A 22,046-nucleotide genomic window follows, 5' to 3' on the forward strand; every position below is an offset into this window, starting at 1 on the left:
ATTAAACTCCACGCTACTATTTTAAACCCAGCCCTTTTAATTAATGATTTAATTAAGCAACCTGCATCCAATAACTGCTGGTTTCTAATCCAACAACTGGTCAATACGAGGCCATGTAGAAATGTAACTTCAAAAGCTTTGCTTTTAGATTCATTACAACGGGTAGCTATGAAATAACCCTGTACATTTTGTCTCACTAGCTTTGGCCATGGTTAGAGATCAGTGTTTTTAATTGAAATCACAAGTATACTTACCAGAGCTGAATTTGTATGGGGTGCTGTTTGTGAAGTTACAGTCAAACAAAATTATTAGCAAAGCTAATTATTTAGCACAAGACTAAATGTTTAGCTTCAAGGTAACTAATGAGCATTAAGCTCAACTTGGTTAGTTACCAAAATTAATATTTTGTTTGCCAACAAAGTAGTTAGAAAGCTAAATACTTTGCTTTCTAAGTATTTAGCTTATAGAAAGCTAATTAAATAGCTTTCTATAAGCTATTTAATTAGCTTATAGAGCTAATTAAATATTTAGTTCACTAAATACTTAGCTTGAAGCTATATATTTAGCTTCAATAATTATATGCTATATATACAGCTTCAAATATATATCTAGTTTGAAGCTAAATATATAGAGTTTGAGGCTAATATATATATGTGTGTATATATATATATATATATATATATATATATATATATATAAAACATGAAAAATGAACCAGGATAAGACGCAAGAAAAAAAAATCAAGTAATTTTAAAAAATATATATTTTATCAATGTACTTTTTGAGTGTTTTAATCCCAATGATTCATTATTGCATAGTATTTTGCTATAACAATCTATCTCTGGATAATTACAAAGGAGGGTTCTACCACAGTGGCCAATGAGGATTACGTATATATAAGAAATAAATGTGTGAAAATCCTAGCAAAACATTGATTAATCTGTGATCACTGGTTTTTTATTGGTTTTAATCTGTACATCCTTTGACAGAAAGTTGAACAGAAACCGCAGAGGCACAATTTTGAGAAAGAACACAGGCTTTATTGTAGAAGATATTTTAGTTTTCAAGGGTAGGACCTGAAATGAATGGTACACCGGGGTGAGCACCACACTACTCCCACACTGAGTAAAGCTTGTTTGAATCATCGACGCCCTCTCTGCTGCCCCTCAAATTATCCCTCTGTACAAGGTGAGTGGAGCTTACTGGCATTGTTAAAATGTACAATATGAAGCTAGCAACAAGTAACAGAAGTGATGAAACTGGAAGGTGATGAGTAACTTGAGACCTTTTTATTATGTGTTAACCTTTCAGAACATTTTTTAAGATTGGAATTTAGAAAACTTTTTCTTCTCTCCTCCCCTCTCCAACCACTCCTCTCAACTTCCTTCTTCCCCATCAGTTACGCTTCCTCTTTGTACTGCTGGTGCAGCGTCAGAACGTCGGTCTGGGAGACCCGTGTCCAACCTTTGCTGTGGACGTGGTACAAGTTGACTTGCCCTCCGCTGTAGGCGTCACGGTACGTCGCCTGGTAGATGGCACGGCGGCCCAGTTCGCAAGCCTCCTCCACACTCAGGCTGTGCTGCAGGCCGCTGTCCATTACGCCATAGGCGTACATGGAGCCTGAGCCCACCGCGAACAGGTCGCCGCACACCCGATTGCCCTCCGAGTCAACGTAGTACAGCCCTAAAGAGAGAGGGCAAAAAGGTAGGTCGGAAAGGTGAGGAGGTGGCATCCGGGGAGTTGCTTCTCCCGATTCAGGAGTTGCTAAAATGATGTAGCACAAAACACACAAGTCTGTAAACGCATGCACACATACATACACATACACATCCTCCGGAGAGAAAATAAGAGCAGCTGCAACCCCTCCAAGTGAAGCGAGGGCTGGCAGATATGAACAGCTGCATCCTCTTCAAGTAAAATGAAGCAGACCACGGAACCTGCTGACGAGGCGTGGCCCCATAACACCGTCTGCCCAAAAGCCCCCTTCTCTGGTTCTTATTGATTCTCTGCAAACAGGCCAAAAATTAACTATCGACCCATAACCTGAGCTGTCCAGGTAACTGCGGCTCACGCCTCATCGTGGAGGACGAGAAAATGAAGAAAAACAACAACACTACAGCGTGCTCACATCCCGTGGATATCAGACGGGAACATTCGCAGCCGTCTACACTGAGTTTGGGGCCGTGAGCTCGTCCACCCGCCCCGCCGTAAGCCCTCGAGCGACGCAACTTCCGCAACGCTTCAACGGACATGTGAGGGACAGTTTGCTCCACACCATGCGTCACGGACACATGCACAACATTTTGTTCTGAGCCGTGACACACGCTCCCCACGGGCCCGGCTCCAGAGTGACGAGCACCAGCCTGCGAGTTCGCCCACGAGCGGTGAAAACGAGCCAGCCGGCAAAAAGGCATGGATTTTTTTTTTTTCTTCTTTTTTTTTCTCAGAACGCTTTCACAGAGCTGAAACCTGTGAAAACCAATGCGGGAACGCATGCAGATCAACCCCGCTCGCTGATTCTCAGCTTAACTAGTGACAGTCTATTAAAGCTCGAGAGCCACTTGCTTTTCAGGGCGTAAAAAAAAAAGAAAGAGGAAAGAAGAAAGAAAGGAACAGAATCTTAGTATTGGTTTCAGCTGGCAAATTGCAGCTTCCTGAGCCTGTCGTTAGATTGCCACGATAATCATCCAGCGCCTGCGTGCGCACGGGGGTAATTTGCCATTCCAAGACCTGCCTGTTCCACTTGGAAACTGCGAGGGACTCGTTAAAAACATAATAGGCAGGGAAAGAGAACTGTAAAGGCGGCCCTCTTTTGTCGAGTGGCATGCTTGATGGAAGGGTTGCGGGGAGGGTTGAGGACTCTTTAAGAGGTCCAAGTATAGAAGCGGTATACGAGCGCACACCTGGGGCCTTTGTGGAGCCAATGTGGCTTCGCTTCATAGTCTCTGCCCCCTCCAACTCTGACTCAGCCGCCGTGCGTGCTCACGAAAAAAAAAAAAAAAAGCAACGAGTGGAGGCAGCGGAAACACAGTCCGGACGGTGAGGCCGCGACGGAGACCTCTTCTACTTTATCAACCGGCTGACAGGTGCTTAAGGAGTCCCTTTTTAAGCAGCAGGCTGTGCAGCTGGCTGGAATAACAGTATTTAGATGTAGGTGATGAGCGCAGCGTGGTGCATGGACGACTGCCATCCACTGGGTCGGTTCTTGAATCCATTTAAAAAGTGAGTAGGGACAAAAAAAAGAAGGCGTTACATCACCCTCTTGGGAGCGGCGGTAAAAACCCATCTGCCACACTGGTCGTCTGACGAGGCTTCCGATCACACGGTACCCTTCTTTTCTCTAATGAGGCCCGATTATTCATATGCTACCCTATTACAAGCCTGTCCTGTCCTTGAAAGGAGCCTGTACATTACGCCGTCACTCTTTTTTTCTCCGTTGAAATAAAAGCTGTTAACTGTACGCTGATTACAAAGTGTCATAATATGTAATGTTATTACACGGAGCCGCATTTGTCAGGCTCCTTAGCGTGGCTTTTATTCCATTTATTTTGCATGCAGCTTAAGACACTTCATCTGAGGGGAATAAGTGCACTTGACGTGGTGGTAGTCGGCTTAATGAGCTTTCTGCCTCATAGTGATTGATTTAATTATCCTGACATTTACCTCTCCGCTCAGTCACAAAGGCGCTGAGAGCGGACATATTTACATTGCTTGGCCTGTTGAACTCATAACAGGATCCTTATTTCCTCAATTGATTGCTGGGGATTAGGCGTGTGTCCAGCGCGTTTGTCGGTGTCAGCCTTACAAGATAAAGCCGGCATTGATCACCGTTCCATGTCGTGGCATTTATACGCGTGACCCGGATTGTTCGAGCAGAGACCCCCGCCGCCCATCATCTGGCGGCACTCTCACTGGCCCATAGGGATCATTGATTTCCCATTACTGTGTCACTGTGGTGGCCTCTTTAAACACACCTTCTGATGTAGAGCCTTGCAGCTTGTGGCATCCAAAATGCATAGCGTGACATTATCAACAAGGGGAGAGGAAAAGAGGCGCTGCAGCACCATCTGCTGGTTAGGCAAAGAAACTGCACATTTGATAACCACCCCCGAGTTCTGAGAAAAATGCTTCCCATCTACAGCCATGCCAACACAAAGTCATGGATATATACAAAGAAGAAAAATGACGTGTGGTTTTCTATTTTTCATAATAATAATTTAAAAAACAACTTAAAAGTATGACATGCATTTGTATTTAGCTCCCTGAAAAAATATTTTGCACAATGTTTTCTGCAACTGCAACTACTCTTGGGTATGTCTCCGCCAGGTTTGCAGAGTCTACACTAGGGGTCGACTACCTTTTCCTATTTAAAGAGCCACTTTTGCTCCCGCTGCTATAAAATAAAACTTGGCTTTGAGCTGCAAACAATGATTTTAAAAAGATGTACTTTAGATAATGTTTTATTAAGGTAAAGAAAATTAAATTAAAATCTACTTCTAGTGATTTTATTATTTTCTTTTTTAAAAAGCACATGTTCAATGCACTTGTTGTGCTTACCAGGTCCTCTCTTGTCCCAGCCGCACACCATGGTGCCCATGCTGAGTCCCATGCCTTTGTACTGGTACACCATGTTGGCCAGCAGCTTCGAGGCGGCCGCCACAGAGATGCGCTCTTTGTTGCGCAGCTCGTAGATGCGGCACTGACGGGCGAGCAGGCGCTCCCAGAAGCTGCAGTCTGCGGCGCCGCCGGCCATGGTCCCCAGGAGGTAAGGGTTGATCTCAATCACCTTCTTCACCGTCTGCGAGGCGATGTAGGAGCCCGCCGTGGCCCGAGAGTCCACCGCCACGATAACGCCATGCTGGAACTGAATGATACAAGGGGGACAGACCCGTGTTACGCTCCATTCAGTTTAAACAATTATGGTGAAGACAACACACGTCAGGTAAATGTAAAACACGGTTCTTTGTTTCTGTAAATTTCAGCTACTAATCTTTAATCTATTTATGTTTACTAATAAAGTCGAACAAAGAAGCATTTTCAAAACTATATCATTGCTATTCTCTATTTTTCAAAGAAACGGGGAGAAAATAAAATATGTTGATGCTATTCATCTACTTTCATGGTATAGCTGTCAGAAAAAAAAGGAGACTACAATTTTAATTATTTTTAAGGAGAGAAAATAATCCATCTCCCCATGGGAGTAATCCATCTTCTGCTTTACTTTTATGTTTTTGTCTACATAAAAACATGAAATTATAGGAGTTTGGAACCGGTCCTGAGTTTGAAGCAAATTTCACAATAACAGAACTCAATTCATTTCAGAATGTTGACTGGTGCCATGAATCTGTATTTACTTGCAAGAAGTGAATCATAATCTACAATATCGTTATATAATACTGTTAACTTTTTATTTATCTGTTAATTATATTTAGTTATCCATTTTATTTATTATTTGGTTTGTAGCCCCCTATACAGAATGATGACAGGTCCTCTTGGCATTTTATTTTTAACAGAAGAAACATAATGTCACATAATGTCACATAAGACAATAACAACACAGGTTAGAGATCTGAGGCATTCACTGTCTGTGTTTCAACAACACAGGGTCCAGTACCCAACTATGAAGCTCTAGCTTATTTGAAGATGTAATATTATTAAAAATTACAATATGTGAATAAAAAGATGTACAGATTAATGTCTACTTGTAGAGGTAAAAAGGTTGGTAAAGCTACGTACGGAATTAACGGTCTTCTGTTTTGATATTATTCAGCAGTAAACCAGTCAGTTTCTCTGCCATGAGAAAGCAGTTTTTAGCCGAGCTAGCGGCACCAAGCTAACGTTTGGGTCATTGTCTGATATGATTCATTGCGAATGATTTATACCAAATCTAAATATTCTTTAGGAAACATATCCAATTAGTATGACTCTAATGAAAACGTCTAGCAACAACAAACGATGACTGCCCTTACTTTAAACGCTAATGTCGTTGTTCCGTGCAGAAACTCTATTTTCCTCTCAACGCCGTCTTCATCCCCAGCGAGCAGCGAGTTCTTAACGCAAAAACTGAGACTTTCCCCCGGTCCAGCTTCAGATTCTCCTTCGTTCTGTCCGGAACCGCAGCCGAAAGCGAATGGCTGCCGATAATCAGACGAAAAATCCGGACAATCACTACTTAACACACTAGCAAGAGCCATCTTTGAAAGAGTGCGATGAGCAAGCAACTTCCGGCGAGAGCAGGAAGACTTATTCTTCATGGCTGCAAAAATTATGCAGCGCCCCCGTGTGGTGATGGACTGAAACAGTCAAAAGTATGTCATGGCCAAACAAAGGAAAGAAAGCGAGGCTTTTGAACCTTATTTTGTGTAGACTAACTTCCAAATAATTTGATGGGTTGTTGAAGGACGTACCCAACAAGCACTAACCTTACCAGAACTTGAGGGAAGATTTCCAAAACGGTTTGAACATTTTTGGTTATTATTTTTGAAAAGTCTGTGAAGTTTACTTGGAGGAACATCCTCAGAAGGTTATATAATTTCTATCCTTCAGAGAACATGGAGGGCATGTTACCAGGAGGTTCTCTCCATTAATAGGGTGACATTTAGGAACTGACATGTTATCTACAAGTTCAAAGAAGAATATGTTCAATTCATAATGTTATCCAGAAGGTTAAGTACTTCAGTTGTGTAATTTTTCCCACAAGGTTATATAGTACTTTAGTTATGCACCCTTTAAAGAATCTTCAGGGAAATTAAAGAGTCTTTGAACAATACATGCAACTTTCACAATTTTCCTACCATATTAGTGTTCAGAGAACAATCCCCAAAAGGTAAATAAAAGTTGTTTTGAACTCTTTCTAGAAAATCTTTAGATAACGTTCTATAGAGGTTAGTTGAATAGGGGTGAATTTGATTATGTTACCTCTGGAATACCTTTGCAATGGGTTACATAAAGATTTCTTGAATGTTAGTTACCATTTTCCTGATGTAACATTTAGGGAATTTAACTTTAGGGAATATCCCTAAAGGTCTATAAGTTTCATGAAGTACCCTTAAAAACTAGAAGAGGTTTACCACAACTTATAACTACTTTTTGATCAGCCTAGGTGCATAATTTTCATCTCCAAAGCCCAACACAGTTCCCTTGTTTGCTCTAACTGCTTTCTATTGTATCTCTATTTTTCTGTTCTCTTCTGCGTTTGGACTTTCTCTCCAACTCTCTGTAATGTTCTTCTTTCAGGTCCTCCCTTGGTCTTTGGATCCAACCCTGGGCATCGATGTGAAATAGATCCACATTGTTTCCGGAGTAGGCATCCCTATGAGTGGCTCTGAAAACTGCTTCTCTTGCCAAGGAGATGGCTTCTTCTTTACTCAAATCCCAACTCAGACCCCCATCCAGGACTCCGTAAGCATAAGGAGACCCTGATCCAACAGAGACAATATCTCCTTGGAGTCGGGCGCCATCGCTGCACACGTAGATAACCTGTGGACCACTGTTTGGGGATAGCGGATCTGCTGCTGAAGTGCCGGGGGTGCCTGAAGAGGTTACATCAGTCACAAAAGATCGGTTGCCAAAGTTGTGAACCAGCCCAGAGCTCCCTCCTTCCTTTTCCCAACCGCACAGAGTGAGTGCCACACACACTTCAGTTCCTTTAAATGGATGCAACATAAAGGAAAGAAGCTTGGCAGAAGCTCTTATGGAGAGTCGACGCTTATGCCGCAGTTCATACAGTCTGATCTCTCTAATCAGGATCCGCTCCCAAAGCATGCAGTCTGCACCGCTGCCTGAGGAGGTGACCACTAAATGGGAGTGAATAGGGGTGATCTTATGTACAGCCGGACATGCAACAAGGCCACCCGCGCTGGCACGTGTGTCAGCTGCTGCAATTACACCACCTTGGAAAATGAAACCCAAGGTTGTTGTTCCATGAGACAGAGGGAAAGGCCTTTGTACGGTCAGCGCATGGTTTGGTGGTCTGAAACGAGACGTGCGTCTGCTGATGAATGGGGTGGCTTGTGGGAAAGGTGGTATGAAAATGTGCTGTGGATCCCCCCAGTTTGTCTGAGATGTCTTCAGTCTTTCCAACTCAAGGTTGTGATAATCTGTCTCCAAAGCTGGAAAAGGAAACAATTGCTGTACAGGCTTGTCTTTGAAGCAACAAATATCTTCCAGAGCCATATTAGTATTGAAAAAAGCTGTAAATAGCTAGGTTGATCACACAATCTGTAGATCCTTTCAGTTAACATAGAAGATTGGTAGTCCACAAGAAAACCAAGCAATAATCAGACAAAGCCATGTTTTCCAAACAAAGCTAGGGTTCTAATAAAGAATCAGTCCCACGAAGTCCACTTTTTATCTACTCCTAAGGGTGCCTTTTTATCCTTTTATAGCTCTAACAAATGCTGCAGCTTGCACTGCATACATGTACAAACATATATGTAAGTAATCTTTCACTCTTCTTGCTGTGAATTTGATATGTAGTGAAGCCTCTTTCTGCAAAGCTTTCATTCTGAGAAGAGAGTGTGAATATGTAGATGTGGTGTGTGTGTGTGGTGAGTGAGTTACCTAGTTATGAAACAGTTACACTTTTTGTTTTGCTTTTATTCAGCAGATGAGGGCTAGAACCACCAGTATATCAACAGTTTTGATTTTTTAATGTTATTATTATTATTATTATTTATTTTTGTGGTTTAGCTTTTTTCACCACAGCAAACAACTGCAGGTACATTAATTCAATTAATAACACTTTGTTAATCCTAAAGGTAAATTAGATGATAAAGTAACTTGCTTCAGTGAAGTTTCAGAACCAGTATTGGAAGTGATGGCTGTGGCCATTACTGAATACTCTGAATGGGACTTTGTGCTATTATGATATACTTTTCGTGTAATAAGCATATTTCTAAAAAATATATAAAGCTTTTTAAAATCATAATTATATATTAGAATATTGTTAAAAAGTTACATTAGAGTTTTCGGCTTTCCCTTGACATTTATCAAAAACGTTTTCATATGTATGTATGGTTTCATTAATTCATTTATTTTATTTTATTTATTTGTGTCACTGAATTAAGGAAAATGGAAAAAATCCCGACACTGGATAATTATCGCGGTAATTTACGGGATATGAAACCGGCTTCCTTGTGAAGCCATTTTGGCTCTGAATGCCCCCTCAGGTGGTGTCTTTCCACGTCCTTGTGGATCCAAAATGGCGCCAGTTTCCCCGATCGACGGAGCAAGACTGTCCCCCCTGTATAGTCGGACAGAAGCCATGGCGTCCGCCAGTACGGGGAGCAGAGTGTCCTGTGGGAGAGATTTGAATTGCGTGCCAGAGATAGCTGACACGTTAGCTGCGGTCGCAAAACTCGGGTGAGGAGAGTGTTTGACTCTGCGTGTCAGTTTTTAGCCGTAATAATACATCTCGCGCTTGTTGTTTTTTGTCAGAGCGGGATGCTGGCTAAGCTAGCCGGCGAGTTCTCAGCACGTGCCCTCATCACAACGATGCTTGATGATCCTCTGAAGTGTTTATAACTGGAGCGTGGGCTGTTGTGTTTAATATTTCCTCGCCTTTTTAAAACGTGTTGTAGGAAGTGCCTTTCGCTTTTCTCCAGGCTTCTATTTTAAGCATCTCGGTGTTATTTAAGGTTCATTTTCCTCCACAGGTTTGACTTCCTGTGCATGCCCCTGTTCCATCCAAGGTTCAAGAGAGAGTCTGAGTTGGAGCCCGCTAAGTCCAGATCTGGAGCCCAGACCCGTTCAGACCTGCTGCTTTGTGGAAGAGGTTAGCCTTTATACCACAGCAATGCTAGGAGATGTACTTTTTTCATTTACAGTTAGAAAAATAATTGGCCATTTTCTTACTCTTTGAAATTCCTCAGATGGCTTATATAAAGCTTCAATTGAGTAAATGTTCAACCGTGTCCATTAAAATGCAAATATAATGCTGATTAGGAAATGAAGTTGAGCTTCAAGGTTTTTTGCTCTTTTTGAAAGAACTTTAAAGTATGCATTTCATGTTGACTAATAATTTTAATGCTATTAATGTTAGATCATTTAAAGCATCTTAACATTAGTCATAAACATGAAAATATTTACTATACAGACGTCCAGGAAATCTAAATGCACCAAAGTATCTAATTTTATGACCTAGTTATGCTTAAGCTGAGTTAAACAGGAATTATAGCAACTATTTTCTGTTAAACTTTCGGACAAAAATCACCTGTCTGCCCTAAAACCTAGCCAATAATTGATATTTCTAAAACTAATTAAAAAGCCACTCATGTGCTAGTTAAAAAAATTGATTTACATCTGTTGTTTTTCAACATGTACGTACTCCACTCTAGTCGATACGTCTTCTTAAATTTGCTCATAATTTTGACTTGACTGTTTTAAACAGCTGTGTAATCAGATTGAACTTGCATGGCTTTCAGTTTCATTTTAAACTGTCGATTTAAAATAAAACAGACCTACATCCAAATAAACATGGTAACTTTGTAGAAGAATTCATTTTCATTAATCTTGTAGGTCTAGGATCACAAATACTGTGATCATAAATCGTTCGTGTGACATTGTATCAGAAACCAGATCTATAAAGTTATGCTTCCATCTGCAGTTTTTTGGTCCACACTTTGTATTCTTGCCACTCGCAGGAATTTCAATATTAAAATTCCTAGTTTTGTCTTGCTGTTTTCTTTTGTTTTGTGTTTTTGTATTTTTCAGCATAATTTGTCAGAATAACAAATTTCGCTGGACAATAAATTGCCCCAGAAGTTATTGCGACAAATGATAACATTGTTGTTTTGAGACCATTTACAAGTAATGTAACAATAACTGCACAATAATGCAAGAAGCCATTCCCAAAGGTCCAAAACGTTAAATTCTAACAGACATTGAACACTGAAACTGGAAGACATTATAAATATCCTAAACAGAACAAGAGAAACCAGAAATGAAATCAATTATGAAGTCTCCGTAAAGAAAATTGTCCTTCAAAATAAAGGTTAGTTGAGACCAATTTACCAGACTGAAGACTTTTGTCATCCAGTCTTTGGTAGAAAAACAGAGGAAAATGATGTTGCGATTTGTTGTTTATTGCGACAGGCCTAAGCATTGTGTTTTTTATTTTTACTTGTGTATGTAAAGGTTGAAAATGACTAAATAAATAAACCAGGGTATCTAGAATGAGGGAGCTTCTGATAATTTAACATTTAACACAAAAGTTAATGCAGATAAAACTGGGGTGATCTGCCTCAGAACCTTCCATCAGAAAACTGCTTTTCAAATGTCGATATTGAACTGATTGAAGGTAAATGCAAATGGAGGACATGTTTTGTTTTTTTAAAACAATAAGTTGGCTATTCTCTGTCTTTTTGTAGACTGGAATACTCTGATTGTTGGGAAGCTCTCCCAATGGGTCGACGCGGATTCAGAATCAGAGACGGAACGGAGGAACTCGGAAGCTGTACGTTCCTCAGTCTGAACATTTTTCACTTCCTTTGCCGCTGTGAGGCTGCCAGTTCCTTTGTCTCATCAGAGCTCCTCTCTGTTTGCATCTGTCGTCATTTTCTCCTCTCATCCTTTTGTTTTCCTGCGTTTCTCTCCAGGCTCTCACGCAGGAACTGAACTTCTCAGCCTACCTGGGTCTGCCTGTCTTCATGATCCCTTTGAAGGGCCCCAATAATGCCAATCTAGCCCGAATGCTGCTAAACCACATCCACACTGGACACCACACCTCAAACGTAAGGCACAGCATCGGGTCCTCCGGCGGACGTCTGTAATTGGATTTGACGCATCCGTGCTGCGGCCCTAATTTAACCCCAGCTTCTCTTTCTGTTCGTTAGTTCTGGATCCGTGTCCCGTTGATGGCCCCAGAAGACATGCGGGATGACCTGATCGAGAACGAACCGACCGCTTGCTTGGACGAGACGAGTGCGGATGAAAAAACCTGGAGCTGGTTAGTTTTATACTGCTTCCTCATCAGCAGGAGAGCTGAATCAAATGAAAACTGCGGCTCAGTTTCTTTATCAATCTTTGTCTTTTCAGGTGGCACTCATTCAGAACCCTCTGCGATTACAACAAGAGGATCTGTCTCGGTGAGAGAACTCACTGCCAGGCAGCAAATTAAAGCATTACAAGTCTTTTTTTTTTTCCCCTACTGAGAATGTGCTCGTTTTCTATTCTTGCAGCGATTGAAGTGGGAGCAGACATGCCGTCAGACGCTGTGATCGATAAGTGGCTGGGAGAGCCGATCAAAGCAGCCTTGCTTCCCACTAGCATCTTCCTAACCAATAAGAAAGGCTTCCCTGTTTTGTCTAAGGCCCATCAGAGGATAATCTTCCGGCTTTTTAAGGTCCGACATCAAAGCTCCCGGTGGTTTGGTTGATTATCCAAATTTCAAAGTGTCCTTTTTAACAACAACACACTTGCCTTTCCAGTTGGAGGCTCAATTTATCTTCACAGGCGCCAGTCGGCACACTGAGAAGGACTTCAGGTCCTACCTGCAATACCTGGAATACCTCAACCAGAACAGGCCTGCGCCTAACGCCTATGAGCTGTTTGCCAAAGGCTACGAAGACTACCTGCAGTCGCCTCTACAGGTCAACACCTCCACTCTGTGCTCACATTTTTTTTTATAGTCAGCTTTTTGATTTGTAGCTAAATTGAGTTCTTGTTTTTTGTCCTTCATTTAGCCCCTCATGGACAACCTGGAGTCTCAGACATATGAAGTATTTGAGAAGGATCCCATTAAATATTCTCAGTACCAACAGGTGAGCCAGTGGACACATGTTGTTTTGTATTTTTAAGGAGGGTGTGGGCATTTACCGTAATTTATTTATTGTGAAAAATTTCTTGCCACGACAAGAATTTTGATTAATTTTCTCAATAAATTGCAGTTGTCGATGGTGATTGGAAATATTATTATTTCTTTAATTTTCTCCACTCTTTGTTCCACGAAAGCGTCAATAAATGTCAGTAAATTTGGAAACATAATTAAAGGCAGTCACAGAGTGGATTTAGTGATAGGAATAAAAAGTATATTGTAAATGGAAATATTTTTCAAGAATAATGTTAGACTGCTGTGCCATGCAATCACAGTCACAAGTTGGCTGCACATCCTTACAAAGTCTTACATTCATGTATCTAAAGCTAAGACCTTAAACCCATTTTTAAATAAGTGAGTTTCTCTTGAGACTTTTTTAAAAATAATGTGCATGGTGAGAAAGGGAAAACGTTTATTGACGTTAAATTGAATCTAAATAATGCTTGTATCTAAAAATTTATCTAAAATGTTTTTTTGTGCAGGATGCACATTTGTCTAATAGTCTTAGTTTCTTTCAGGCTGTATATAAATGTCTTCTGGACAGAGTACCAGAAGAGCAGAAAGACACTAATGTTCAGTAAGTAAGATGTTCTCATATTTGTATGAAATTAGAATTAGGACTCTTAATTGAGCTGGGTAATGATTTGTAGCTCAGTCAATGCTCCCCTCTACCCTTCATTACCTTCATCCTGTAATACTCTAGGTTAAAAAAAGAAACGCAGGGAGGCATTATCTTAGAAATTCACTGGAGTTCAATGGATTTTATGTGATAGAACAAGAGAAAATAACCGTATACACATTCATACAATAAATGTCAGTCAGAATCTGCATCTTTCAATAGCAATAAGGTACACTTAGCTGAATTACTCCCCTGAAACGACGTCAGGCTGATTGCAAACCTCACTGGTTCTGGAGGAAAGTGTTATAAAAAATATCTGTCAGCATTATCAGAAAGGTTAGTCATACTATTTTTTCCTTTCTTTGTTCCAAGACAGAATCAATAAATATCAGTAAATTTGAACATTTTGATTAAATGCAGTTACTACGTCCAGTTTATATCACACTTTTTTAAGTGGCGTTCTGAAGACGCCTATTTCAAATGGGTGTGTTTTTCAGGAGCAGGATTTGTGCTGTTATGAATGCTGTGGCATGACATTGTCAGCCATACTGTTACCTAAAAAGTAAATAGTAATCTTTTTTTTTTTCCTCATAATTTTTAGCATTATCACAATAGTACCACAAACACTTTAAGGTGTATGAAGCAGCAGAAGTGTCTGATCAATTTGTTTTGTTGTGTTAGGGTGTTGATGGTGTTGGGTGCAGGAAGGGGTCCTCTGGTCAACGCTTCCCTGCGCGCTGCCAGACAGGCAGACCGAAAGCTGAGAGTATATGCTGTGGAGAAAAACCCCAATGCTGTAATCACGTGAGTAGAGCTGCTTCACTTCTGGAACGTTTAAAGGACTTGACTGTTTAATTTAAAGAGCTTCTTTTGCTCAGATTAGAGAACTGGCGCTTCGAGGAGTGGGGCGACCAGGTGACTGTGGTGTCATGTGACATGCGGGAGTGGGAAGCACCAGAGAAAGCCGATATCATCGTCAGCGAGCTGCTGGGCTCGTTCGGCGACAATGAGCTCTCCCCCGAGTGCTTGGATGGAGCGCAGCACTTTCTCAAAGGTACTAATACCGGAGCTTCCTACAAGCCTCTACGTCTCTCCAGGATATACAAGAACAGGATGTCTGCGCATCCTTAAAAAGTCTTAAATTCATAAAAATAAAAAAAACCATAAGTTGATTTTAAATACGTTAATCACAGATCTTAAATTTTGTCGTGGCAGGGCTGTTTTAGGTCATTTTTACTGCTGGACTTTTCTATCAGGCAACAATTTGAGTCACCTGCAGACATCTAAATGACATTCTACCTGCTAATATACCCTTTATAGCTAGCTGGCTTTTTTTGTGCTTATCGTGATTAAGTTCAAATTTATCACCAGTTCATCGGAAGACATCGAACTCATCATTGGTTCATGAACCAGTGACGCTAACTTGCATAATGCTACATTTGTTCTGTCAAAAAACGTAGAATTACGGACGGGGATTAAGACTGTAGAGAGCCGTGTCTAGTGTGATGAGCAAAAGCTGCTGCCAAGAGCCACAAACAGACTCCAGAAATGTCACAGTTTTGACGTGGCAGCGGCAAAAGATCCCCAGAAAAAAGTCCATGCTGCTACTGCCACTAATCTAATCGACATGTGGTGCGACACAAACTCTGATGTTGGAGGTTTACTGGTTTTAGAACACATTGGTCAAGCTTCAGTCTTACCAGGTCTTACATTTCACTCTTAGTGGTCTTAAAAAGTAATAAATTTGAGTGGGTGAAACCCTGAAGAAGCATTTGTTCCGCTTCATTTCCCATCACCGCTTGCTTGCGTCGTGTATCATTTTTCTTTCCTCTTCACTGCAGACGGCGGAGTCAGCATCCCCTGTTCCTACACGTCCTACCTGGCTCCCCTGTCTTCCTCCAAGCTGTACAACGAAGTCCGAGGGTGCCGGGAACGCGACAAGGACCCAGAGTGTCATTTTGAGACGCCATACGTTGTGCGACTCCATAACTTCCACCAGCTAGCGGAACCTAAACCCTGCTTCACATTTACACACCCCACCAAAGGTCAGTGTCATTGTATAACATTTCAAAACATACAATCTTATTGTACTTTAGCGTGCCTTGTCCCTGCTGTAGGCTGTGGAATATTATCACAAGACTTTATTAAAATTAACAAGTTTATCTTTTTTTTCTGTCAGACATGAACAATAACCGGTACCAGTGTCTTCGCTTCTCTGTGGATTGCAACTCTGTGCTCCATGGCTTTGCAGGCTACTTTGAAACCATTCTCTACAAAGATGTCACACTTAGTAAGTGAGAGTGAAGAAGAAGGGAAAGTAATGGTTGGGAATTGATGCGGTTTAATTCATGAACTCGTTTGTTGCAGGTATAAAACCAGACACTCATTCACCTGGAATGTTCTCCTGGTTTCCCATTCTGTTCCCACTCAAAGTAAGTCAAGTTCCACACGGGTCGAAATTAAAAAATTAGATTTAAAGAGTAAGCTTCCTTTCCTTTTTCTAACAGCAACCCATCTCTATTTCCCGAGACGATGACATTGTTGTGCGATTCTGGCGCTGCAACAATGGGAAGAAGGTGTGGTACGAATGGGCAGTGACGGAGCCCTCCTGCTCTGCCATCCACAATCCAGCCGGCCGCTCCTACACCATCGGCCTGTGAACATGAAGAATCAGCACACTGTCAGACAACCACTTGTTTTCTTTTTGTTTTATTATTATTATTATTTTTAGTAAGACTTTATGGTTGTTTGAACCTCTTTTTAGAAATCCACGGTAAAAACATGGACTTGTGATGTCCCACGTTGAGTCTGTAGCGAAATAACCGAGTAAATGGACCGATTCCCGCAGATCGGCCGTCACCTGTAAACACAGCCCGTTTCGTGAACTGAGCTCCCTGTAAGCTCAGTTCACTTTCAGCAACTCACCCTAGTCTTAACTGTTCAGGTTATCATCCGTGCAGTTACGAACAGTTCCTGTGGACATGTACGTTCAATCCAACTGGACCGATGTCTTATCAGACACATTCCACATGATCCATAAAATGTCAGAATAATGTCCATACACTCTGCAGTGTTGGGGGGGGGGGTTACTGTTTTCTGCTCACCTGTTTGGCGTCCCTATGTTGTTTGAACATTTTCAATAAAAAATACACTGTACTGTTCTCAGTTTGCAGTTATTTCTGTATGGCTCGTAATTGGAACATGGTCAGCTTTTGATGAAAAGAAAAATAGGGTTTCAACAGACAAAATATGGTTCAAAACAAAAAATACAGGAGGCAACCTGGAGCAGGACAGGCAGGCTTTGGAGAAGGGGAAAAAGACCCTGCTGGCTGCAAAGAGGGATTTAAACAACAACTGAACGAGACAATAATATATTTAGAGGAAGTAAGTATGGCGCTTGAAGAGAAAGAGATTAAGAATCAAAAGAAGAAAAAAGGTGAAAGCAAGAAGATGAAAGCACTCAGGTGCCTGGAGAAGGAAGTCAAAAGCTTGGAGTCGGAGAAAAGGATTTGGCGAAAGAGAAGAGGAAAATGAAGGGCAGTAACCAGGAGTTACAGATGAAATAGTTGAACGAGTTAAAATCACAGCTGAGACAAGAACGGAGAGATCTGCGGAAGGACAAAGAAAAGCTTCAGACCATAAACAAAGATCTGCTGCAGGAAAAGAAGCACTTGACGTCGATCCAGAAGGAAGCGGCGGAGGAAAAGCAGAAGTTTGTCAGCAAGACGTCCAGACTCGAATCAGTGACTGAAGAGCTACAGTTTGAGAGGAAGGTTTTAGAGGAGGAGCTGGAAGAAGAACGGAGGGCTCTGCGGAATGCGACAGAGATGGGTAAGAAGATGGAGAAAGAGAGGAAAAAGATGGAAAAGCAGCTGAAAAAAAAAATACAACAAAAGGATAAAGAAGTGGAGACGGAAAAGGAGAGGAGCACCTTCTGGAGGTGTTTCACGAGGAGTCACAGCAGGATCAAGGCCAGTGAAGCCGTTGGGTCTGGACAGGAGCTTGTCCTCGGTCTCCATCATCATCTTCATCATCTGCCCTCCATCTGCCTCCTTCTCCTCCACCTTTGTCTCCTTCAACGTCATCTCTCTTATTCTTCCTTTCCTTCTCACCTTCACACCCCTCAGCTCTTCTTCCCAGGCCACCTTTTGATTTTCAGTTATCTCAAAATGCAATAAAAACTGAGCTTCCTCAGTGATATTTCTTCTCTATAAACCTTTACTTTAGCCACAACAATCTCTCTTTCTCTGAACGTCATGAATATGCAAAGCCATCTGCGAGTAGGGATGCACCGATCCCCTTTTTTTTTCTTTTTTTTTTGCTTCTGATAAAAGTATCAGCCGATATACCGAATTGATCCAAAAAAATATGGTTCATTTATGTTTTCTTAAACATAAATGAACAGAATTACAAAATTATTTGAGAAGTCCATACTTAAATGAATTATGGTCAAATTATGAGTCCTAAAATCCCCTTGGTGTTAAAAGCAACTCCTTGCCGACAATATTTAATTTAAAAGCAGAAGTTTCCAGATAACTTGGTGTTCTGTGTTTTACACAGGAAGATCTCCGACCGACTAGTCCTAGACTCGCAGACTGAATGAGGCAGCTCTGAAGTCATCCAAAAAGAGTCTTGTCTTGGAACAGTTTATATTCTTAGCCTCAGAGGCAAATCTCAGAAACAGAAAATAACTTAAGAACTTAATTCCAAGAAACAAACAGACTCAACCAACCAAGAACTGGTCAGTCTTCGGATGTGATAGTTATTCAGCATCGTACGCAACGATAAGTTTGGTTTGAAAAGAAGGTCTGCTGGACGTATTTCTCCAATTTTTGCCCTTCTTTGAAGTAAACACATTCCCAACCTGCAGTGAATGACTTCCAGACATCATACAAGCAAAACTACAAACAACATGAACAGAAGGTGCCAATTTATGAATTAGGCAGATGCCCACAGACTTTCTGAAATTTACACTCGCCACAGAAGAGATGCAGATTTCCACTCATGCCCGAACCACACACAAAGTGAGGAAAAAGTGTTTACTCTAAGTACACTAATCTCTGATCAGCTCCTGCTAAACCTAACCAAGCGGGGCCCTTAATTATGCCTGACCTGGATGAACCGATCAACTGAAAGCCAGGACTTCTCATTTCATATTTCCTCTGTCTTTATGATCCCACAGTTGGAGTTAAAAATGAGAAATGAAGCACTGTGCTGAAAGATGAGTGGCAATATTCTTCAGTGCCAAAAGTACACTGAACCTCGCAGGTTGCACACAAAATGTCCTTTATTTAAGCTTATCAACGTTATGAAGGTAGAAATGCCGATTCAGCTGCTTGAAAAAAAGAAAAAAACTGAACTGAGCGAGTGTCCTTTCATTTTTTCCACTGCTGCTTGGCTGCTGCCTTCATGTCTGGGCTTTTAATGTGCAATTTGGGGTCTGTTTCAAGGCTCAGCTCCGAGTCGGTTGGTGTAAATGAGTCCAGTCCTCCGGGTGTCACATCATTAGTTCTTGGCACGGAGACTCGTAAATGCTCATGTTCTCAGCAGATTTGAAAATGGACTGAGAATAACATTTATCCTTCTGCATTTAACACCCGTGTGAGCCTTGTTACAGGGGTTTGGGTCAGCTGTTTGTGTTTGTGGTCTCATAATTACTCAAACTGTGTGTTTTTTCAACCGTTCTCTCGGCTGATAAGGGGACACAACACACAAGCACCATCTGGCTCCTCTCTCAGGACTTAACGGCTTTTGGTGCTGCCTCTGGGGCTGTTTTTTTTTTTTTTTTTGCGCTACACCTCGTCGGCTTTGGCCACGATTCATGTCACACACCACATAAAAATCGACTTCTCTTTATTTGTGTCATGTGGCTATCCTGTGTTTTCCAAAAAGCTATTTTGCTCCCTCTTTAGGCAGTTTAAAGTGTAAAAATAAATAAATAAATAAATAAATAAATAAATAAATAAATAAATAAATAAATAAATAAATAAATAAATAAATAAATAAATAAATAAGAACAAATTTAAATGCGTTACATTTTTAAAAAAAAGTGCAGATGTAACTTTATTTTCCAAACAGTTTGCGATTAAACATGATTAATATGATGTTTTCCATGGGAAACAAGTGGTACTTGCGAAGAAAAGTACTTTTTCTGACACAGTGGGCCTTCTTTTTGGTGACGCAACTTGACAATGTTTCTACAAAACACTAAGCTGCAGAGCTGTGTTGACATGTATGGTGTCTATGGGTTTTATCATATTTTATAAGAGTCCAGAACTGCCGTGAACCTTCTTACTTATTTTGTCCCACCTGGTACTGCAGTCAACAAGCTTGTTAGAAGCCGTGCAGAAATTGTGGCGCCTATCTGAATGCTATCAGAATTTTAGTGTTTCAAATTAGCATACATTGGTAATCCCACTATGTTGAATAGTAGGAGTATTAATCTCACTACAAGGCACTCTTATATTCAACCAGTGGGTGCCAGTTTGTTATGTATCCAAGCTGCACTCAGGTGCTTCCCCCCCTCAACTTCTTTCCTCTTTCTTTACATTGATTTGCATTTCCTTTGTTTCTTTTATGTTCCTTTTGATTTCAAACGTGACAATGCAAGCTTGACAACGGAGAGCAGAAGTTGTAAAAATCTTTAAATGTGCTTTTTAAGCGTCCAGCAGCAACTGTAAAAATGTATAAATGGTTTCAGTTGTAAGCATCCCCGGGCTGCCCTGGTTCCTTCGTGAAGTGCCTGTGTGTTGTCAGCGCAGCGAAACCGGAATTAGGCTGCCTCCTTCCCCTCATCAATGTTTTATCCGCCGCCTGAAGAGCCTGAGCACCAGAGGGTGGAGCTCGGCCACAATAAGTGATCAAATTACGGAAGTCATGCACAGGTATGATAAGCTGAGGTGGGTCAAGACTGCTGTTAAGAATGAAAGAGAGCTATGGGTTTTACTTTCAAAATAAGAGCCTGAATGTGGCGGTTCTTTCAAAAACACCGTTTAATATCTTAGCAGTTTGTTGCACATGTGACGGCAACATCATATGGCAACACCACAACCCTTAAAGCCACATATCCACATAGTTTGAAGGGGGTAAAAGTTTGTAATACACTGACAGAAGTTACATGCGTGATACATTTTATAAGGTTTTACTTGTTTTTGCATGCAATATTGAACATTTTACAAAATATTTAATGTTGTAATTGTCGTTGCCTTCATGTTAGGAACAAAAACTTCACAACGGAGGCCTGTATTTTGTGGAGTTGCACATGTTTTATAGAATTTTTGTGTGAAGAACAAACTTCATGCACTCAAACACTAATCTCTTGTTTTTTATTTTTCTTGTTCGAGAAGGCTCTTTACATCTAAACGTCAGTAACTTGAAATTTATAGTTATAGTGACTTCTTTCTAAGTTGATATTTTTGTTGCAATTTATATTTTATTGTTCACTGATTTACTCCAAGAACTATTTAAGAGACTAGCTGTTTGTATAAATCTGGATGCATCATTAAGCAATTCAGAAATGTGTCAGCATTGAGGTTAATTTATCCTAATCTGTGTTATTATATAAATATGGTTTATTGCTTTACAGAGTAAATTCTAAAAATCAAGGTTACAGTTTTTTAAAATGCAATATTTAAAGAGACCACCGAGTTGTGTACCGGTATATTTTTTCCACAATAACCAATGTGCAGTGGCAAGAAAAAAATAACCTTTGGCTAATACAGTATGAATTTACATTGCCAGATTTCACCAAATACAAAGTTTTCACAAAGTATAATCTACATAAAAGCTGCTCATTCTGCTGATCCTGTGTTTTCTTACATCATAAAAGGTACAGGAATCAAATGAAACTGCTAGTGCTAGTGAGCACTAGGACAACCTTTGACTGATCTTGATTCTGAATAATTTCAGATGCATTTCAGTTGCAGGTGGTTCAACTTCACTTATGACACTCAAGACGACCTAGAGGTCATGATGGATACTGTCAAAGTGTGTTGTTCAAGTTTGATCAGTTAGCATAAAAATGGTTTGAGAAAACCTTATAGTTTTATGTCATTAAGCAGAACAACAGCAACAGGTACAAAGGAGAACCTGCGAGCATTTTATATTAATAGAGTTGATACCAGCTGTATTGCATGCGCATGTTTTGTGGAGCTAATTGGTGGGGTTAGGCTGATTATAAATTAATAATAAAATCTGACCATTCCAGTCTGCCCCAAGCCTTTTCACATTCCATCAGTTTGATTGTTGTCTTGTTTTTCTGGAAAAAAAAAAACAAACAAGTTCTCACACTTGGTAAAATTGCTTTGCTACAACCCTACAAAATACAGAATCCTCCATTGTAGGAGAAATTATGTTAAAAAGAAGGGAATGAGTAAAAAAAAGTATTTTGTGATGTCCACACAGGCTTGAGGTTGTTCAATAAAGCTTTATAAAAAAATAAAAAATAAAAAAAAACTTGTAGAAAAAACTAACAAAAACTCGACAAAGATTCTATATAAAAGGTTACATTGATTTTACAGAAAAGTGTGCCTGGTTTATTAAAAATAATTCCAACAAAAAAAACAAAAAAAAATTTAATTTGAAGGATAGAACAGGAAGTCCGGTGATTACAGT

At 40.5% G+C, this 22,046-nt stretch overlaps 3 protein-coding genes across 3 annotated transcripts; 1 reads left to right on the top strand and 2 right to left on the bottom strand.

Annotated features, from left to right (window-relative positions):
* Positions 1 to 1,359: 1,359 nt before the first annotated feature.
* On the bottom strand, positions 1,360 to 6,232 carry psmb5 (proteasome 20S subunit beta 5). The gene is made up of 3 exons (XM_044133290.1): positions 5,970 to 6,232; positions 4,558 to 4,864; positions 1,360 to 1,683 (listed from the first exon to the last, which is right to left on the bottom strand). The coding sequence occupies exons 1-3, from the start codon at positions 6,192 to 6,194 to the stop codon at positions 1,400 to 1,402; spliced, it is 816 nt and encodes a 271-aa protein (XP_043989225.1). The 5' UTR covers positions 6,195 to 6,232; the 3' UTR covers positions 1,360 to 1,399.
* A 917-nt stretch (positions 6,233 to 7,149) lies between these two features.
* On the bottom strand, positions 7,150 to 8,175 carry psmb11a (proteasome 20S subunit beta 11a). The gene has a single exon (XM_044133289.1). It carries the CDS (start codon positions 8,173 to 8,175, stop codon positions 7,150 to 7,152), a length of 1,026 nt encoding a protein of 341 aa, XP_043989224.1.
* A 995-nt stretch (positions 8,176 to 9,170) lies between these two features.
* On the top strand, positions 9,171 to 16,594 carry prmt5 (protein arginine methyltransferase 5). The gene is made up of 16 exons (XM_044133291.1): positions 9,171 to 9,363; positions 9,657 to 9,775; positions 11,370 to 11,455; positions 11,598 to 11,732; positions 11,835 to 11,947; positions 12,037 to 12,086; positions 12,180 to 12,343; positions 12,429 to 12,590; positions 12,684 to 12,761; positions 13,333 to 13,391; positions 14,115 to 14,237; positions 14,312 to 14,487; positions 15,275 to 15,478; positions 15,613 to 15,723; positions 15,801 to 15,865; positions 15,941 to 16,594. Exons 1-16 carry the CDS (start codon positions 9,203 to 9,205, stop codon positions 16,091 to 16,093), a joined length of 1,959 nt encoding a protein of 652 aa, XP_043989226.1. The 5' UTR covers positions 9,171 to 9,202; the 3' UTR covers positions 16,094 to 16,594.
* Positions 16,595 to 22,046: the final 5,452 nt, after the last annotated feature.

Source organism: Gambusia affinis, linkage group LG12, assembly GCF_019740435.1.
Source record: "Gambusia affinis linkage group LG12, SWU_Gaff_1.0, whole genome shotgun sequence".
Classification (NCBI taxonomy): Eukaryota; Metazoa; Chordata; class Actinopteri; order Cyprinodontiformes; family Poeciliidae; genus Gambusia; species Gambusia affinis.

What these genes read in the sequence shown, in the direction of transcription:
- psmb5 (XM_044133290.1), bottom strand. Translation starts at nt 6,194, where the DNA reads ATGGCTCTTGCTAGTGTGTTAAGTAGTGATTGTCCGGATTTTTCGTCT. An exon ending in CAACGACATTAGCGTTTAAA is followed by an intron (nt 4,865 to 5,969) that starts GTAAGGGCAGTC and finishes TGTATCATTCAG; the next exon opens with TTCCAGCATGGCGTTATCGT. An exon ending in CTGGGACAAGAGAGGACCTG is followed by an intron (nt 1,684 to 4,557) that starts GTAAGCACAACA and finishes CTCTCTCTTTAG; the next exon opens with GGCTGTACTACGTTGACTCG.
- psmb11a (XM_044133289.1), bottom strand. Translation starts at nt 8,175, where the DNA reads ATGGCTCTGGAAGATATTTGTTGCTTCAAAGACAAGCCTGTACAGCAA.
- prmt5 (XM_044133291.1), top strand. Translation starts at nt 9,203, where the DNA reads ATGGCGCCAGTTTCCCCGATCGACGGAGCAAGACTGTCCCCCCTGTAT. An exon ending in CCTGCTGCTTTGTGGAAGAG is followed by an intron (nt 9,776 to 11,369) that starts GTTAGCCTTTAT and finishes GTCTTTTTGTAG; the next exon opens with ACTGGAATACTCTGATTGTT. An exon ending in TAATCTTCCGGCTTTTTAAG is followed by an intron (nt 12,344 to 12,428) that starts GTCCGACATCAA and finishes TTGCCTTTCCAG; the next exon opens with TTGGAGGCTCAATTTATCTT.